The following is an 18,791-nucleotide window of genomic DNA, read 5'->3' as shown; positions in this document are numbered from 1 at the left end:
GGGACAACCAGAACATAGGAAAAAACCTTCGGGGAGGATGGCCGCAGCTGCGAGAAAGCTTACGCAGCAGCCGCTTCTTCCCCATTGCCACCACCAAGCAGCTCGAGCACCTTGTTGACCACCGCGCTGGGATATCCGCGCGACAGCATCTCGCTGACGACGCCCTTGGCCTGCTCCCGCTCCTCGACGGCGAGGAACGCGCGCGTCATGGCCTCGTACGTGCTCGGCTCGCGCTTCTCGCGCCCGACGCTGTCGTACACCGCCTTGGCCTTGTCGATCGTCTTCTCGGCCGCCCAGCCGTGGATCAGCGTGTTGGCGATGTAGGGCGTGAGCTCGACGCGGCGCCGGCGCATCTCGCCCACGACGGCCTCGGTGTCGGCGACGTGGTGGTTGGCCACCATGGCCTCGAACAGGGCTTGGAACAGGCACGGGTTCGCGGGCACCGCCGGGTCCTTCATGACCGAGTCGAAAATCTTCTTGGCGCCTTCCAGATCGTGCAGCACGCAGCCGCGGGCGTGGATCAGAGAGGCGTAGTGGACGGGCTCGGGTCGCTGGCCGGACGCACGAACCATGTCGAGCACAGCTTCGGCAGCCGTCATGTCGACGGGCTCGAGAGTGGCGTGGGTATCCACCAGCAGCTTGTAGGTGTGAGCAGTGGGAGAGATGCCCCGCGCCATCATGCGCTCGTAGTAAGCCAGAACCTTGGACTTGTCGCGCTTGGTAGTCAGGAAGAACTGCATCATGCTGTTGTAGGGAGCGGGGCGGGCCTTGTAGTTGGGCATAGCTTCCATCTCGTCGAACAGCTCTTCCGCAAACTTCTCGTCGCTGACGCGGCAGAGAGCATTGACAACGGTGCCGTACGTGACGCTCGTCGGCTTGATGCCCAGGGCACGCATCTCGGCAAAGTAGAACAGACAGTCATCGATACGCCGAGCCTTGCCAAGCTTGCCAATCAGCGCATTGTACAGGAAGCTGGAGGGCTCAACGCCCTCCGCCTTGGCTCGGTGGAAGATCTTGACGGCCTCGGTGGCCTCGTCAAAAGTCTTGGTGGACTCCTTCAAGGTCGTGATGTAGAGGCCAAACGTGTTGGCAGAAGGCGCCGCGCCAATCTGGAGGAGCTCCAGGTGGTACTGCTCGGCGAGCACGCGATCGCCGAGGGTCAGGCAGGCGCCGACCATAGCATCCAGGATCGAAGACCAACCATAACGAACAACAGCGTACTGGGCGAGGAGGGGGGACATCGGTCCGCGCCATGGCAAGAATGTCGTGGCACAGGTTCATCTTGCTCTCACGGGCAGCAGCGGAGATCATCTTGGCGTAGGTGATGTAGCGGGGGTGGCGGCCGGCGCGGCGCATGTTGCGGAACCGAGTTAAGGCCTCGTTGAGTCTCGGGCCCTTGCGGCCGTGGGCACCCTCGAGCTCATCGGAAATGATGGAAGAGCCCTTGAAATCGGTGTTGTGGGCATAAGGGTCGAAGTTGTCCTCGAAGCTCGAGACGGTCGGCGTGGACTGGAAGGTTGACGTAGAGAAAGTCGGGGCAACATAGCTGAGAGGGGTCGCAACTCGGGGATCCTCGATGTTTCGAGCCGCCATGAATTTCGAGATGAACTCAATGCCCTCCTCGATCTCCTCGGCCAGCTGTGGCCGGGCCTCGATGCCGGTGGCGCGGATGCGCTGGAACATGATCTCGGACTCGGTCAAGCCTTCAGCAATGTGGCCGGAGCCGATCAAGGCAACAGCATACATGGCGGTGGGTTCAATGAAGGCCGACGTAGCCTTCACCTCAGGGTTGCTGAGTATCTGCCAGTATTGGGTGGCTGTCGCCACGTCGGTCTGCCGCACACAGAGAGCCATAAGAGCCATGGCCGGAGTGGCAATGTTCTTGTAGTTGGGCGCGATGTGAGAGAACGCCGCCACAGCGGTGTGAGCATCGCCTGCATCAGCCGCCGTGGTGGCGATGTCGGCCATGGTGGCCATCCGCGTCTCGTCCTCCACACTTTGCGCCCATCGCAGGGCCTGGTCGTAGATGCCGCGGGTGGTGAAAGCCTTGACGAACCCGCCGCGGATGATGGCGTCCTTGATGTCGACGGCTCGGACGTCGTACTCCTTGATGATTTTCTGGTAGAACTGCATGGCTCCCTCGAACCGGTCGGAAACCACATAGGCGTTGATGACGGCGGCGTAGACCTCGGAGTCGAGGCGATCGCTGAGCGTGTACTGGCCGTTGTCGTGAGCGACGGCAAGTTCCTTGTACTCGTTGTAGCACTCGACTGCACTGGCCAGGTCACCGACGTTGGAGAAGGCCGTGATCATGGAGGGGAAGGTCGCAGCGAAGGGCACAGCGCCGCTCAGTTCCATGTGCTCGAACAGGCGGAGCATCTCGGGGACGCGGCCCGAACCAGCACAGGCCGTAATGAGCTGGTGGTAGGTCTCGGACGAGTAGTTGGCCTTGCGGAACTCGACGGACGAGTCAAACAGGCTCAAGGCCAGGTCGAGGCGGTCGTCGGCCGAGAGGATGGCGTAGTCCAGCTCACTGGAGGCGAACATAAACTTGCCGGGCTCGTCCATGCCGCCAAAGCGAGCAAGCTTGGACTCGAAGGCCGTCTTGAGGCTGGAAACCTCCAGAGACCGCGATGCAAGCAGGCCAACCAGGATGTTGTAGGTCTCGCCATCGGGCAACACCTTGCGCCTCATCATGTCGGTGTAGATGTCCAGGGCCTTGGACACGATCTGGGTCTTCTCATTGGGGATGTTGATGGCGGCGACGAGCAGGGCGTTGTAGGCAGCGGCGATGGGCTTGACGTTGGCGACCAGCATGGCCTCGAACACGGCCGGGATCTCGGCGAAGCGGCCATCCTGGGTGAGCTTGGTGAGATGGTCGGCATAGGTCTGAGACTGGGGGTCCACGGGCGGGGTGGCACTGCGGGCGATGCTGAGAGGGCTGGCCGATCTCGACTGGCCGAGGACGGGGCTCAAGGCGCGGCTCTGGGCTCCGCTGGCGAGGACGGGCGAATTGGCACTCTCCTCGAGCGCTTCCAGCAGGTTGCGCGACTCGAGCTCCTTCTCGAGGGCGGCGTTGATGTGGGCCAAGGCGGACACGGCGTCGATGGCGACGGGGGCATCGTCGGCTCCATTTCTGGCGGCTTCGAGGATGGCCTCGGTTTCGGCGTCGGCGGCATGGGCGTCGGGCCCGGACTCGACCAGCACGGAGGAGGCGCTGGGTTTCCACTCAATGGGCTGGGGGAACTGAAACTGGGTCCATTCCTTCTCGAGGTCTTCTTCGTCGCGGCCGGCGGCGCGGGCCTCTGCTTGCTTCTCCTGCTTCTGCTGCAGGGCCTCAAAGTAGGCGTCTAGGTTGCCATGGCTGACACGTCGCTCGGCGTGGCGAGGCTCGTGGGGGAGGGCCGGGGCGGACGAGGAGGCCGAGGCGGCGTTGTTGTGGAAGGCGGTCTGGAGCTGGAGGCCGGCGAGGCGCCCTCCGACGCGCTGGCTGCTACGCCGGGCGAAGGAGGAGCGGTTCTGCGAGTTTAGAACATGGGGGTGGGTGGCAGCTACGACGGATTGCGCGTAGCCGTGGGTGAGGGACTTTGTTAATCCTTGACGGATGAAGTTCGAGTACAAGGACGAGTAGATGGGCATTTAGAAGACGCCAGGAGGGGGGACGACTGCGCATCGTCAAAAGTCAGTCAGTCAGTACGCGATCTGGAAGAGTCGAAGGTCGAGGGCTGAGCAGAGATGAGCAGGGCAAAGCAAAGGCCCGAACCAAACCGCCTGATGTCATTGTCATGGCACGACATGGCACGGCATGGCATGGAACGGATGGATAGAGTGAGGGAGGGAGTAGGAGAGAGTTGAGTGGCGTCGGAAAATGACATGACAATTCACCCCAGATGGGGGACCCCACGCGACCAAACACACGATCCGGCGGGCAGGGTGGCTCGACCATCTTTCGAGCCGAGTGACTCGAAACCCAGCATAAAAGATGCGGGCTGCATCGACACGGGGCACTCTCACTTTCGACCGGCAGTGCACGTAGAGGAGTCGCAGGGGAAAAGGCAATCCAACTTACATGGGAAAAAGGTGAAAAGGCTATTTGCAGGTTCATTTGACAGCACAGCAGCCGCCAAACAAACGCGCTTTCCTATGGAGGGGAATTAGGTTATTGGGGGTTGGTTTGGATGAGGATGGGGAAGAAGAAAGAGAGGGAAGAGAGAGAGAGAGAGGGAGAGAGGGAGAAGAGGAGGGAGAAGAGTCAGGATGCAAGATCCGAGGGTGTGTGTGGTTCAAATGAATGTATCCGATGGAGATGGACTTTGGGGGGGGAGGGGACGTATGTGTGAGCAATTGACTGACTGACTGACTGATTGATTTGATCGATTCGATAGACACACAAACCGAACCGGCAGAGCGCGAGACTGTACATTGCTTGGATCTCCAGCAGTGGCCGGGTGCAGGTGAGCACTTGGAATTCTCTCGTTCTCTCTCTGGCCCTCCCCATTCTGTCCGTCCCCCGGAGCTTCGAGGGGATCAGGGCAAAAAAAAAAAAAAAAAAAAAAAAAGTTCAACAGCAGGGCCACCCTCTGTCCGTCCAGGTGCGTTTTAGCCTGCCCGTGTCATTATCGTCCATCTTGTCCTTTTTTACTGGGGGAGTGGAGAGAGGCAGGGAAGCCGAGTCGGGGCCTGGCAGCGATCCTACTGGCTCCCACGGATCGGTTGGTGGCTGCCTCTTGTGCCTCTCTGTCTGTCCTGCAGCTGCTTCCACAATCCACGACGTGCTTCGGTGGGTTTGTGGGCTCCCTTCGTTGGCCGTAGCGTGCTGGCAGTGGTCGCTGGTCGCTGGAACAGTGGGGGGTTGGACGCGCAGGCCCCCTGTAAAAGTACGTCTTCACACACTAAAATAATAAAATCCCATCAACCGCTCCCATCGGGTTAGTAGTAGCCTTTGCTAGATCCTGATTCCCGGGAGCTTTCGTCGAAGGAGGGATGACAAGCAGGTGGGTGACAAAAATCAGCCTACCGAAAACGTGCCAAAACAGAAGTACCCCTTGAAACCTGCCTTTACTTCAACAGACTATACTACCCAGCAGGAGCACCGGAAGAAAGAACAAAAAATTATCAGAAGTATTCTCCTTTTAAAGGGCTACTTGTCTGTATTTTTGTTACTTTTTTACGCCTGGAAACGGTGGTAGTATACTGCGTTGAAGTAGTTGCTTTGGTTTTGCGGTAGGCTGATTTTTGTCACCTACCTGACAAGGGGGAAAAAAAGTAAAAAAAAAAGTGACTAAGGCCCGTCACAGGCGACAAGGCTTCGCACCCGACATTTTCTCGACGCCGAGTCAATTGACCAATCTGGATGCGCATTTCCAGTTTCCCAATGACTGGTGCTGGTCTCGGCATCGGAAATGAATGCATCGAATTGCTAGCAAAGTGCAGAAAACATGACCTGGGAAACGAGACCAAAACCAAACTTGAGGTTTCGTCTTTCAATTGGGTGTCCATCCCATACATTCATGTGCAATCCGGTCGGCCGGCCATGAATCCATACATTGATACACGTACCTCTCATGGATACTTCGAGAGAGAGAGAGAGAGAGACACACACACACACACAGAGAGAGAGAGAGAGAGCGAGAGCACCAGGCGAGTAAAGCCCGCATGTGTCAGCAGCAGCTTCGGCTCGGCTTTCGCATGTCCTTTCCAGCTGCGAGGTGACGAGCAGACCAGCCCTCGAAGCATCTTAGCACAAGGGCCAGCCCCAGGGCGCCGTTGAGAAACCAAGGCCCCGACCAACGTTCCTTGCCCCTTGCGAGCCGATAGCCTCCTTGACGTTATCGTCGATTCTTGAAACCGCCTACGTGTACCGGTTCCTGACCTTGTCATTGACCTTGGATTGCCCAAAGTCCGTACTCACTTATATGTAGTCAATCATTAGTAGTCAGTTCCAGCCGCCACTAAGAGGGAACCGACCAGCCCTACACTGGAAGTTGCTCGGCACTATCGGACGTACAATTTGCCAATTTGTCATTCACGGCCCTGGGAAGAGGAGAGGCGGAGAGAAGGAAAGAAAAAAATTGAACGAGGCTAGTAGGTAGTGTTGCCTTCGTCGGTGTGTGGAGAGAGAGGGAGATGCGGGAGACCAGGGCAAGGGGGGCCCCTGATCGAATTGACGACACCCATTGGCGTCCGCACGATCCTTAGGGTACTTGTACTACTACTACATGTACAGGTAGTTAGGTAGCAGATACCCCACCCTCCAGGTCTGCCTGTCATCGAATGTAGCTCTCGGAGGGAGCTCTCAGTCGGCTTTGTACCTCGTGCCTGTGGACAAAGTCGGGAACCCAGGTCCAGCTCTCTCGCGTTGAAGCACCCTCCCAGGCTCGCAGTTACGAACGAGAGCCGGAGCAGCAGCAGCATCCCAGTCCATGCGGCACGCGACAGAAACAGCTTGCTTGCCAGCCAGTGTCCTCGTCCTCACAGGGCTGCCTGGCTGCCCGGTGCCCTCCAGTCGGTTTCCCCTCCAGGCTACCTGGGGTCACTACCCAGAGTCCGCATCTGCCGTTGTACATGATGGGGCTCCAGCTGCTTGCTGCTGCTTGACTCTTGCAAGTGTACAAGTACTGGCCAGAAGGTGGAAAGCAAGGGGCCTCGTCCATTTGATGATGAACCCGCCTCTATTCAGAGTACACCCAGAGTACACACAGTGTGCAAGACTCCGTCCTGCGTTTGCGCCGCACCCTTGCATGGCAGTAGTGGTGTTCTGCGATTCCAGCACCCTGGGAGATTGCTGTGACCATGCGCGAATTTTATTCTAGAAGATTGCCAAAGAACCAATTTGCAGAAACGGGTAGGTACTGACTGTTTGCCAGCATATCATCCCATCAAAGATGATGATGACAATAACCGCGTGGGGGATTTGCACTCGCCCGCTCGCATGCATGTGCAGTAGCCGCAGCATGGATGTACTACGCACCTACATCAATAAATTGGATGGATGGATGGATGCAACGTAATCGTCATGTGCCACGAAAATGCGCCGCGACGAGCCGGACTTCAGATTCCTCCGCTTACTATCTATCCCATGGATGGGGGCGGGGCGCGCGCACCAGCGAACTGTCCGAGGCGCGCCCGCGGATGGCCGGAGTAAAGGGAACTCGGACCCGGGCTTTATCCCCGAGAGTCCAGCTACCCATCCCCTTTCCTTAGCACATGCTCCAAACTCATCGGACCAGAATGAAGACCGGAAAAACGGTCGGACTACAGGAAATGACAGATTGCTCGACTTGTGGCGGGCTGGGGGTTCATTGCATGTTGGTCATGATGTGATGGCTTAGATTAGACCGTCAAGGGCAAACAGAGCAGTGCAATACAGTCAGACTTGGTGTCGTCATGGATGGCGTGTCGCAATCGAAGCAGCAGCCAGGGGGCTGCGCACTTGCAAGTAGTCCAGATACACAACACATGTTTCTGCCCAGCATCTACTACGTTGAACCTGGAGACAAGTGGCATGAGGAGCTATGCGACAAATGCTGTTTGATGCTGCTTCGAGTACATCATCGACTTGCGAGAGCAATTGGTCTCTCTAAAAAGTAGCTTGGTTCGATAGTGGCCGCAACAGGCCTGGTCTCTCACTTCTTGCCGAAGAACGACATGATGTTGCCCTGGCCCTTTGGCGCCGCCTTCTTGGCCTTGCCAGCCGGTGCTGCCTTCTCGGCGGCCGCGGGCTTCGCCTTCTGCGGCCTCGGCGCCGGCACATCCTCCTCGGAGAAAGACTCCCAGCCCGGCTCTTGTATGGTTACTGTAGAAACGATTCGTGGTTAGTATGCCGGCTACCATTCTCAACAGATGGTGTATCGGTCAGGCGGCCAGTCCGCTTCGTAGCCACTTACCTAGATAGCCCTGGTCGTCCATGATCTGCTTCTTCTTGGTGACTCGTCGCCGGCCGCGTCGCCTGCCGCCGCCGGTGCTAGCGACAACCTCGGCCGGCTCCTCCTCTGCCGCCTTAGCCTCGGGCTCGGCCGGTGCCGTGTCTTCATCCATGGGCTCTTCCGCTGGACTCTCGGGCTTCGACATGGACTCCTCCTCTTCCTCTCCGTCGCTTTCGTCCATCATGCGGCGGAGCTCGGCCTGCCGGTCCCTCCTCGACTTGCCGTCCTCCTCCACCTTTTGCTTGGCCGCCTCGGGCATAGGCTCGTCGTCGTCTTCGCCCTCGTCCGACAGGGCCGGGGTGGGCACCTCCTCGGGCTTCTCGGGGGCGGCGGGCTTCTTGGGCCTGCTGGCCGCTTTGGCGAACATCTGGCCAATGCCGCCCGAGGAGCCCTGCCGCTTCAAGCCCGGAGCGGAGTTGGCGGCCACCTTTTTCGCGGTGGTGGTCGCAGCGGCCTTCGGTTCCTCCTTGACAACCGGCTTGGTCTCCTGCCTCACTGGGGCCTTTGGCTGTGCCTTGGCAGGCGCCGGGGCGGGAGCACCCGCACGACGCTCCCTCTTGCGGGCGTTGGGGTTTCTGATGGTGCCGTATGTCTTGTTGGCACCCGGGGAGAAGTCTTCCTCGATGGACATGTTGACCACCTGCTGAGCGGCATCTGACAGGAACTGCAGGTCCTTCATGGGATGCGGCGCCAAGCTGTAGACATGAATGGACGTGACCTCGTCGTACTGCCGCAAGGTATCTGCAGGAGCACATCAGTATGAATGGAAGGGCCTTGGGCAAGACTGGACCTGTTTTTTATTTATTAAGACCATGGGAGCTTACCTGGCAGCATCTCCTCCCTGATGAGGGCGAGGGTCCGGGTAGGGACTGTTTCCGAGAAAGTCTCGTTCTTATCGGAAACTGAATCGGTCATCTCGACATCGCCATCCTGCTCGTCGGAAGGTTTCCGTGTGCCGTAGACCAGGTAGGTGGCGTTGAGAGAGCCGGGGTTCTTGTCATTTTGTGACTTGTGAAAGTCATACAGCATTCTGGATCCGAGTTAGTGGCCGTAGAAGTGGTGGTTCACCGTGAACGGCGTCTTACTGTTTGGCCAAGTTGACGTGCACCTTCAATGTGCGGCTCAGCGTCCGATAGGTGACCTTGGGCTGGAGGTTAGCCGGTGTTGGCTCGCGCGGTAATGGCAGCCAGGAAGTGGCAGGAATGGCAGGAACACTCACAAGCTTGTCCTCGGTGAGGATCTGCTGCGCCAAGAAGTTCTTATAGTCGTCCATGGCCGCACCACGGCAAGGTCAATCACAATCAATGTTAGGCGATTTGGAGGATGAGGGTATGGCAATGGCGACTTTGGACTTGGTCGCCTGGGTTGGTCTGGCCTCAAAAGTGCTGCTTCCCGGTGTGTGTAGCTGGCTCTCTTTCCATTAATGAATGCTCATCGATTCAGCCCGTCGAATCGAATACCTGGGACGAAACGGCTAGTAATGGCGAGCGAGCCCGTGTTTAATTGATTTGATGGAGAGCGCGTCGATCGCGGGCGCGGGCGCGGTCTCACGTGCGGGCCAGGCTGGTTTTGGGGGGAGTGTCCAGGCGCCGGTGCTGCACTGGCTGGGCATTTTCTGCGCGGGACAGAGCACCAAATCCGCATGGTTAAGTACCTTATGTACTTACATATTTAGGTACATGTATGTATGTACTTAGTGGGGGGCCTGGCACTTGCAGCTGCTGCAGCCTGCAGGCGTTTTTGGTATGTTGGCAGCGGGCAGTCGCGTCTGCCTTCTTTCGCCTCCATAGTTCCATGATCTCGCGACCAGCCAGCAGCGTTGCAGAAAAGGCCCAGGCCAGACAACCAACGACAAAGGGACGCCGACCACAGGCCCTCGACATTGCCAGCTCAGATCAGTTCAAACAAAGCATCCAGATCCCAGCATGTTTCCATTGCGCCACTAGACCTGTTTCCCGCTTCCGCAACACTCCATTCACCAGAAAAGAAGTACCTGGAAAAGTCCAGACCCAGACCTAGATCCTCAGCCTCTTTCCACGCCCTCCTCGCCGCCCGTGTTTCGGCCTCTTCTCCCACCATGGCCGCCGACAAAGGCAGCTTCGACGACATCGCCGACTCGACCGACTGGCTGACGACGCCCCTCCCCGGCCTCGCCGCCGTCGAGGCCGCCCTGCGCTGCCAGATCTGCAAGGACTTCTACACCACCCCCATGCTGACCTCGTGCAACCACACCTTCTGCTCCACCTGCGTCCGCCGCGCCCTCGCCAGTGACGCCAAGTGCTCCCTCTGCCGCTCCGTCCAGGAGGTCTCCAAGCTGCGCAGCAACTGGTCCATGGAGGAGGCCGTCCTCGCTTTCGTCAAGGCCCGCGCCGACCTCCTCGCCCTCGCCCGCAAGCCCCCGACCGTCCTCGTCCACACCGTCGAGGTGCCCGTCGCCGCCTCGACTTCGGCATCGCCCAAGCACGCCCTGGATGCCGAGGGGGAGACGCCGGCGCAGATGACCAGCCCGCCAAGCGCTTAAGGAGCTCGGCGAGGAAGAGCAAAACAAGAGGCGCCGAATTGACGGCCGAGATGGCGCGGCAAGAGGCCACTTTCTCTGTGCCGCCGCACTCGGTTCCCGACCAGAGCTACCACGACGGGCTCGTCGCTTGCCCCATCTGCCTCGAGCGCATGAAGGAAGTCCAGGTGGACCGGCATCTCGACAGCTCTTGCCCCGGGTCGCCTCGAGAACAACCGACAAAACCAAAGCCCGCGTCCGGCACGCAGCGAAATGGCTTTCAAGCCCTCGCCAGTCCGGCGCCCCCGCCAAAACCCGAGCGACTCCCCACCCTCAGCTATTCCATGCTCAAAGATGCTGCGCTACGGAAGAAGCTCGCCGACCTGGGCGTCCCCACCAACGGCACCCGCCAAATCCTCGAGAAGCGACACCAGGAGTGGATCACGATATGGAATGCCAACTGCGACTCGTTACATCCGAAGCGCAAGTCCGAGCTGCTTCAGGAGCTCGACGTGTGGGAGAGGACTTTGGGAACACGCGCGCCTACGTCATCCAGGTCCATACACCAAGGGGCGCAGATCAAAGACAAAGGCTTCGACCATGCCGCATGGTCGGCCAAGCACGATTCCTCCTTTCAGGACCTCGTCGCCAGCGCACGCAAGAGTAGGGCCCAAGCTTTACAAAAGGCCAACGAAGGACAACCGACCGCCGAGACGCTGCCGCAACAGGGCACTGGCACATCCACGACACCCGTGGCCGCAGCTGCTAGTCCTTCTCCATCAGACATGCAAGTCGACCAGGCTCCTGTCTCCCTAGATCCGTCCGCGGTATCGAAGCCTCCCGTCCCCACCCCCAATTACGAATACACAACGCCGTGCATACCCGATAGGTCTTTTGCCATGGCTGGGATTTCTCCGCTAGAAGCCACTGCAGTGGATCGGTCGAGCAACGGAACGAGTGAACCGAGTTGAAGTCAGGAACCCTGTAGACTAGACAGTCAGCGGTGTGCATATCTAGTATTTGCCTTGTACAGTAGTAGCTGCGCTATTTGATACCCATGGGATGATGCATAATGAGTAATACTGCAATGACATTTATTATCATGAACCCTGCTTCCCCTATGTTCATCGGAGTAAGTGACCTCCAGGTGGTATCTCGACTACTTGATGAGATAACCTACGAACCGTGCCAGATAGGGCATGGGTTTATCTACCTATCTAATCATGTCACACCATGAAGGTGTCCACGCAGGGAGCTTTGGCCTGGCTAAGTAGCATGGTGGCGAGGTGCGAGGAGGGGCCTCATTCGTTGGGCTCAATCCTCGGCTTCTCCTACAAATTCCCCTTCTCTCTCTGGAGGTTTTGCAGTAGCAGCAGCAAAATCTCTCGGAGGCCACGTCTAGCGTGTGTAAGGCTTATGTAGAAGGCCGTAAACGAGAACAAATTCTGACGAGACGGAGGCTAGGCCGAGGTTGAGCATGCAGGCAGAGCATAAAAAATAAAACAATGATAAGACTTTGGTTCATTTGTGATTCAATATTCCTTAAATATAACTCCGACATGAACAAGTGGAATATGTACGTTGCCCCTGAGCCAAAATACCTACCTACCTAACCTGTTTATTCATATCTGCTCGGGGTAAATGCAGTGGCCTCGTTCTCTCTAGGAATGCAACCGCCCAAAAACGCCATGATCTTCGTGTCGGTCCGCTATGATTCCGCCGCCAGCTTGACAGGCTCCTCGAGCGACATGCCTTCCAAATTGTTCGTGGTCGCCGTAACCGGCGTAGATGGGTTTTTCTCCGCCGTCGTCCGGGCCTCCTCCGGCTGCTCGGAGGGCACAGGGCCCAGCTTCTCGAGCTCGGCGAGCCGCCTCCTCGTCGCCTCGGCCTCCTCCTCCTGCTGCGCCTCCTTCTTGGCGCGCTCGGCCTCTTCTTCCTTCTCGCGCTCCTCGGCCAGCATCGCCTCGAACTCGTCGTCGACCTCGGCCTCGTCGATGGCCGGTCCCGCCTCCGAGATGATGTTGCCGACCTCGTCCACCTCGCCCATCTGCTCCCGCAGCCGGTCGAACACGGCATCGACGTGATCCGCCCCGCCGACCTGCGAGTTGAGGCTCTTGAGTGCCGTCGTGCTCGTCTGCATCACCTTGACCAGCTGCACGTTGTCGGCCGCCTGCTCGACCTTGGCGGCGACCTCCTCGAGCTGGTTGAGCGTGGCGTACCGCGTCGCCAGGTTCGACTCGGCCATCTTCTTGGACTTGAGGGCGGCGAGGGCGGCGACCCGGTTCTTCTTGACGACGGCCGCCTGCGCGTTGAGGCTGAGCTTGTCGATGCGTCTGTTCAGCACCTCGGTCTGCTTGTTGAGGTCCTCGATCAGCTCCTTGAGTCTCGCAATGGCCGTGTCCTCGTCGGTGATGACGGCGTCGTCGGCCGAGTCGGCGCTGCGGATCTTGACGATCGAACCGTCCGTGGCCAGCATGGCCTTGTCTCTCGACAGAAACGTCACCAATACGTCGAAGTCGGCCTCGGACATGACCTTTCCCTCGCCGAGGAGGTCCTCAAACTCGCGACGGAAGTGTGGCTTCGAAAAGGTGCGCTCGAACCGCGTCGTCCGGCTCCTGGCCTCGGCATCGAACAGCTTGGCGCCCGTCTCGAGATTGGCAAGCACCACGAACTTGCCCTTGGGCATCTTGCCGCTGGCGCCGGGTTGTCCTATCACGCCGGCCGTGCGCAGGCCCCAGGTCACGGCCCCCCATCCCAGCGAGGTCCAGCTCTTGTAGTAGACGCTGTCGCGGCTCTTTGTGAAGTTGGGCAGGGGCATCATGTCGTTGGTGGCGACGGCCTCGGCGAGGACGGTGCCGAGGGAGAGGGGCTGGCCATACTGTTTCGTCTCGAGGGATCGCAGCAGGTTGTCGTCAATCTCGAGGATGAAGTGGGATCGCTGGGGCGAGCGGGAGGGCGCGTGGCCGGCTAGGAGGGCGGAGGCGAGGCCGCGCTTCCAGGCGGACAGGTTGGCGGTGAAGCCATCGGGGTTGATGGTGCGGAGCGGGGTGAAGTCCGAGTACAGTGCGGGCAAGCGTGCTCTGGATCATCAGTGTCAGCAGTCAGCAGCTGCAAGAGAAGGGTGTGTATGCATGTGGGGACGGAGAGGGGACGGAGAGGGGACGACGAACTTGCGGAAGTCCTGCTCGTTCTGCACAAGGTAATCGAGGAGTTCGCTCATGGTGAGGGTGTTTGTCGGGTGGCGGCCGTCGTGGCGGGCAGTGTCTGCCCGGGGACGCTCGTCGTGACGGGGTGTTTCAGAGCATGTGCAGAGAGCCCGGCGTGGCGTCGTGGTGGTGGTCGCAGATCAGATGGCCGGAACTGGGTGATCGGATTGTTTTGCATGTGCGAGTCGATGGGCGCGCGGGCTCTTATCAGTTGCTACTACTTGAGAAGTAGGCACTCAGGCACTTAAGTAGGTTGAGTACTTACTTACTGCTCAGTGAGTTGCAGCTGGGAACCGGGCGACGTCACCGCGGGTGGTCCCCTGGATGCCCTGGAAAACGGCTGGAGGGGCGCTAAGGCGCTCGCGGTTTAGTGGGCCGGGCCACTAATTTCAGCGACAATTGTAGGTTGGCAGGCATTGAAATTGGGCATTTCAAGCCTGGCATCTGGGACTCTGAATCCTGCCGAGTAAGTACTTACAGATATACTTAGCATGTATGCCGGTACATAAGGAAGAGAGAATGCTGAGGTTTGTACTGGCAAATGAAAAACATCTTGGGTCCCATCCTGGCCACCGTTCGTTCTTCTGCGCCGCGAGGGCGTCCGAGGTCGTATTCGACGACTGCCAATGCGGCACGGAGGAGATGCAGCCAAGAACGAAGCGACCAGGCCGCACTCGGCCAACTGACACATAAGAGAAGGCCAATCCCATGCCATCATTCAATGATTCCATCTGTTACCTTGCACTTACACGGAAACCCCGCCCGAATCCGGGGCCAATCGACTGAAGAACCATTGTCGCCATGTCTGCCGTAGAGACTGTGACTCTCGAAGCCAACGGCTTGCACAGACTCGCTGTCCCAGAGCCACCTCCTCCGGTGAGCCGTCGCGGGTCCCAGCACCGTCCGGAACCGCCGGCACCGGCTGTAGGCGGCCCAGATGTCGGCATCAGCGTCACCTACAGCAACGTCAGCCGCCGCAACAGCGCCCACGCATCGTCAGCGCCGGCTGCAGCAACGGCACCGGCACCGGCAACCTCCACCAACCAACATGGCCATGACCGCCCGTCAGAAGAAGCAACCCGACCCCGGACCCGTCCCCCCGCCGCCACCATCCTCCTAACCATGGCGCCCCTCTGCCTCTCCGTCCTGCTCTCCGCCCTGGACCTCACCATCACCACCCCCGCCATCCCCGCCATCGCGTCGGCGTTCGGCAGCGCAAGCGGCTACGTCTGGGTCGGCAGCGCCTTCTCCCTCGCCATGACCGCCGTCACCCCCGTCTGGGCCACCGTCGCCGACATCTGGGGCCGCAAGCCCGTCATGCTGGCCGCCCACGCCGTCTTCTTCGCTGGCAGTCTGCTTTGCGCCCGCGCCCCGACCATGGCCGCCGTCATTGCGGGCCGCGCCGTCCAGGGCGTCGGCGTTAGTGGCATGGGCACCATGGTCAACGCCATCATTTGCGACACCTTCTCCATGCGCGACCGGGGGCTCTACCTCGCCGTCACTTCCGTCGTTTGGGCCGTCGGCAGCGCGGTCGGGCCCGTCCTTGGCGGCATCTTCAACACCAAGCTGGACTGGCGCTGGTGTTTCTATATCAACTGTGAGTCCTGCTGGTGCTTCGCTGCTTCTGGGATCAGCTGGCTGATGTGACGTGCTTTGTCCAGTGCCGATCGGCGCCGTGGTTTTCGTCGTAATTGCAGTGTTCCTGGACCTGCCGACCCCCCAAACACCCGTTCTGGCCGGCCTCAAAGCCATCGACTGGGCCGGCAGCTTCCTCATCCTCGGCGCCGCCCTCATGATTCTTTTGGGCCTCGAATTCGGCGACGTCACCTTCCCCCTGGTCCTCGGCGACGGTCGTCAGCCTCCTTGTCTTCGGCGCTTTGACGGTGGGCCTTTTCGTCCTCGCCGAGTGGAAGCTGGCGGGCGCCAACCCCATCATCCCCCTGCGGCTGTTTCGGGACCGCTCCTCCGTCGCCTCCTACGCCGTCTTCTCGTGCGGCAACTACGTCCTCACCAGCTTGGCCTTCTACCTGCCCCTGTATTCCCAATCGGTCCTGGGTGCCGACGCGTTGACGTCCGGCGTGCATCTGATCCCCTCATCGTCTCCTGCTCCCTCGCGGCCGCGGCTACTGGCGCCCTCATCCAGAAGACGGGCCGCTACCTGCCCGTCATGTACGTGGCCCAGATCTCGCTGGGCCTCGGCACGGGGCTGCTGATCTATTTGAAGTTCGGCGAGCCCCTGACCAAGCTCTTCGTCTTCCAGGTCCTCGTCGGCCTGGGCGTCGGTATGAACATGGAGCCGCCGCTGCTGGCCGCCCAGGCCGCCGCCGCCAAGATGGACACGGCCGTCGTCATCGCCACCATCGGCTTCATCCGGAGCATCGCGACGTCCGTCGCCATTGTCGTCGGCGGCGTCATCTTCCAGAACCGCATGGGCGATCATTACGAAGAACTGGTGGCTGAAGTTGGCGAGCAAGTCGCTGTCAGCTTCAAGGGCGACCAGGCCTCTGCTAGTGTCGGGCTCATAAGCTCACTGTCGATGCAGGACCAAGTTGCCGTGAGGCGGGTTTACTTTGACGCCTTCCGTGCCGTGTGGACCATGGCAAGTTCTTCGCTGCCTGTTGCATTGCCTCGTACACTCCCGATAACCTTTTGTCATCGTAGTGCGTCGTGGTTGCAGGCCTGTCTCTGGTCGCCAATTTGTTTGTGCGGGCGCATCACTTGAGCGCCGAGACACAAGCAGTGGTGCTCGGCGTGGACCGAGTGATCGACGAAGAGAGTCGCCGTCAGACTGACCCTGGCCCAAGGGACGAGAACATCGGAAGCCGATCAATCGAGCTGCAGGAGGGCTCAGCAAGTCATGTTCGGTTGCGGTCTTGAGGCGAGGCTCCCTATGCGTATCCACCACAATGGCTGGCTGGTCGTTCATTTCCGGACCCCTATTCCCCTGCCTCAACCTCCACCATTGACCTCGACGCGATTAGGCTAATCTATACCTATTTGCTCCGACTCATGTTTCCTGGTAGATGCTTCATCCCACTTGTGATCAAACTCCGCAATGGCTTTCTTGGTCTCCCTCTGTCGCTGAACAGCGGTGACACCGACCACGCTGTAGTCATTTCCACCACCTGTAATGCGCTCGGTGAAGTCTGTTTCTTTGTTCGTGTATCGATTAAATAGGATACGGCGAATGGGATCTACGAACATCACTATATATATCCATGTGTTCTGTGAAATCATTGACTCCAAAGGGATTGGGTCCCTCACGACTTTTCGGCTTTCTTGTTACCTCCCTTTTTAGGGCAATCTTGGGATGTTGCCTTCGCGATTTCTCGTTGATACAGTGGTTTGTTTACTGATGACCCTCTACTCTATGGGCAGGCCTCTTGTGAACATCGACTGTATTCAGCCCTGTTGCGAGCTGGAACGCTCGGTCCCGGGGGTCCGAAATCTTGGGTTACGACGTGTGTAGAAACATGGAGAGGCAGCATCGCCTCGACGCCCAGCTGCTATACACCGAGAACGGCTACCTTGGCCTATCGCCCGAAGGAGAGGTGAGCGAAGAAGGCATGGTAGTGGCCGTGGTGGGGAGGGCGTTCAGTCTCACTGTGCTTCAGAGACGGACAGATGGTCGCGATGCATGGTACGAACGATGCAACCGGGTCGTGTTCTACGGCTGGGACAAGGGGAAAATAAAAAACCTACAGGAACTTGACGAGCATTCCGAGGTGGTAAGGCTGCAGATTCGGTAACTGGCAGATGCAGTTCTTAGGAGGCGTATTGGATTGGCTTGCGCACCGGAGATCTGATCTGAGGGGCGAGAAAGCGAAGCGGTTAGGTAGCCATGATAGGGTACGAAAAAGAGAACAGGCCTTGGCTGACCCCGTTGGTGGGAAAACTAGACATCGCCGGGAAAGGGAAATAGCTTGGCGATTTCTCCGTTGGTGCTCCATATCCGCCAATCCCCGGTGCAGCTGGTCGATATCGACGCCTGGTAAACGTACGATGCTGGTCAAGTTGAGCTTGCGACGACTTCTCCCTTCTACTCTACCTGGGACTGAAGCTCAGTCTGATCATTAAGGCTTCTCAGAGAGTCACCTCAACTATAGCGTGCACCGAAAACAAGAAGCGCAACTCAACATGCGGGCTGCGCTGGCCACGGCCTTGGGTCTCCTATCTGCCGCTGGCGTCGCAGACCACGCGGTTGTGGAGACCCCGACACCACGTAGGGTCAGTACTTGGTCGTATGAGGCTTCTCGCACGGCTCCCACGAAGAACTGAACTGACGTGGCGGACAGACCGGCCCAGTGCAGCGGGATCGTTGTGGTGCTGCTCTCACCGCGCAACTGGAAAAGGGTGAGCACTCTTCCCCTTGAAGTTCCGAACACCGACGGTCAAGCCCACGGGTCTAGCTCACGGTGTCTGGCGTAGATGTCGCAAGCCCCATTGAAGATGCCATGAAGAAGGCGGACGAGGCCTACAAGTGCAACGCCTACCTGTGTCGGGGCTACCAGCTCGAGGATAACCTGGAGGGCGTCCAAACGGTGAAAGCGGGGGACGTTTTGGACTTCCAAATTGACCTCATCGCAGGCCACCATCCTGGCTATGCCGTAGGTGCTCTCAGGTCTTCTGGCGGCCGGGGATTAATCTGCTGATCCAAGTGCACATGACAAGAATGTATCCGTGGTCGACCTGGCCACCAATCAAGTTATCGGCGAGCCGCTGCGGTCTTGGGCAGACTGGCCGGATTCCACCTCCGGGCCGCCGCGGAATGACAGTACGTCCCCGTTGAGCAGCTGACGCCTTGATCCGTGTTGCTAACTCTCGGGGAAGTTGACTTCAACATCACCCTACCTGACAGCCTCAGGTCGGCATGCGATGTGGCCGGGAAATGTGCAATCCAGTGGTACTGGTGGGCGAGCAAGAACAGGCAAACCTACGAGAGCTGCGTGGATTTCTACTTGGAGCAGTAGGATGGACGCGTGCAGTTGTTTGACGAACGTGTGCTTTGGCTCGCCCCAGATTGAGGACCGCAGTTGCGAGCGTAGAGATATATGTCTGATATGGAATGTTGACCTAACTTTGCGGGACTGTCGGCTTTCGTGGTATCGTCACCTTCTAACCGTGACTTTGTGCAAGCACTCTGGTATTTTAGTATGCTGCTAT

At 58.9% G+C, this 18,791-nt stretch overlaps 8 protein-coding genes across 8 annotated transcripts; 5 read left to right on the top strand and 3 right to left on the bottom strand.

Annotated features, from left to right (window-relative positions):
- Window positions 1-59: 59 nt before the first annotated feature.
- On the bottom strand, window positions 60-3,639 carry PG986_004844 (Pentatricopeptide repeat-containing protein 5; the record flags this gene model as incomplete). The annotated part of the gene is given in 2 exon segments (XM_066841066.1): window positions 60-1,220; window positions 1,240-3,639. 2 exon segments carry the CDS (start codon window positions 3,637-3,639, stop codon window positions 60-62), a joined length of 3,561 nt encoding a protein of 1,186 aa, XP_066700928.1.
- Window positions 3,640-7,625: 3,986 nt separating this feature from the next.
- Window positions 7,626-9,198, bottom strand: PG986_004843 (uncharacterized protein; the record flags this gene model as incomplete). The annotated part of the gene is made up of 4 exons (XM_066841065.1): window positions 7,626-7,795; window positions 7,887-8,666; window positions 8,750-8,955; window positions 9,011-9,198. 4 exons carry the CDS (start codon window positions 9,196-9,198, stop codon window positions 7,626-7,628), a joined length of 1,344 nt encoding a protein of 447 aa, XP_066700927.1.
- Window positions 9,199-10,002: 804 nt separating this feature from the next.
- PG986_004842 (DNA repair protein rad18) lies at window positions 10,003-10,446 on the top strand (the record flags this gene model as incomplete). The annotated part of the gene is made up of 1 exon (XM_066841064.1): window positions 10,003-10,446. One exon carries the CDS (start codon window positions 10,003-10,005, stop codon window positions 10,444-10,446), a length of 444 nt encoding a protein of 147 aa, XP_066700926.1.
- A 50-nt stretch (window positions 10,447-10,496) lies between these two features.
- PG986_004841 (Postreplication repair E3 ubiquitin-protein ligase rad18) lies at window positions 10,497-11,393 on the top strand (the record flags this gene model as incomplete). The annotated part of the gene is made up of 1 exon (XM_066841063.1): window positions 10,497-11,393. The coding sequence occupies one exon, from the start codon at window positions 10,497-10,499 to the stop codon at window positions 11,391-11,393; it is 897 nt and encodes a 298-aa protein (XP_066700925.1).
- A 737-nt stretch (window positions 11,394-12,130) lies between these two features.
- On the bottom strand, window positions 12,131-13,642 carry PG986_004840 (Snf7 family protein; the record flags this gene model as incomplete). The annotated part of the gene is made up of 2 exons (XM_066841062.1): window positions 12,131-13,502; window positions 13,593-13,642. The coding sequence occupies 2 exons, from the start codon at window positions 13,640-13,642 to the stop codon at window positions 12,131-12,133; spliced, it is 1,422 nt and encodes a 473-aa protein (XP_066700924.1).
- Window positions 13,643-14,429: 787 nt separating this feature from the next.
- On the top strand, window positions 14,430-16,505 carry PG986_004839 (uncharacterized protein; the record flags this gene model as incomplete). The annotated part of the gene is made up of 3 exons (XM_066841061.1): window positions 14,430-15,225; window positions 15,290-16,245; window positions 16,290-16,505. 3 exons carry the CDS (start codon window positions 14,430-14,432, stop codon window positions 16,503-16,505), a joined length of 1,968 nt encoding a protein of 655 aa, XP_066700923.1.
- Window positions 16,506-17,101: 596 nt separating this feature from the next.
- On the top strand, window positions 17,102-17,377 carry PG986_004838 (uncharacterized protein; the record flags this gene model as incomplete). The annotated part of the gene is made up of 1 exon (XM_066841060.1): window positions 17,102-17,377. One exon carries the CDS (start codon window positions 17,102-17,104, stop codon window positions 17,375-17,377), a length of 276 nt encoding a protein of 91 aa, XP_066700922.1.
- Window positions 17,378-17,765: 388 nt separating this feature from the next.
- On the top strand, window positions 17,766-18,598 carry PG986_004837 (uncharacterized protein; the record flags this gene model as incomplete). Its single annotated transcript, XM_066841059.1, has 5 exons — window positions 17,766-17,855; window positions 17,924-17,981; window positions 18,057-18,235; window positions 18,300-18,402; window positions 18,459-18,598. 5 exons carry the CDS (start codon window positions 17,766-17,768, stop codon window positions 18,596-18,598), a joined length of 570 nt encoding a protein of 189 aa, XP_066700921.1.
- Between the last annotated feature and the right edge of the window lie 193 nt (window positions 18,599-18,791).

Source organism: Apiospora aurea (assembly GCF_038362705.1).
Source record: "Apiospora aurea strain CBS 24483 chromosome Unknown utg000004l_segment0_segment0, whole genome shotgun sequence".
Classification (NCBI taxonomy): Eukaryota; Fungi; Ascomycota; class Sordariomycetes; order Amphisphaeriales; family Apiosporaceae; genus Apiospora; species Apiospora aurea.
The sequence above is the reverse complement of the archived record's forward strand: the minus strand, read 5'-3'. Positions and strand labels throughout refer to the sequence as shown.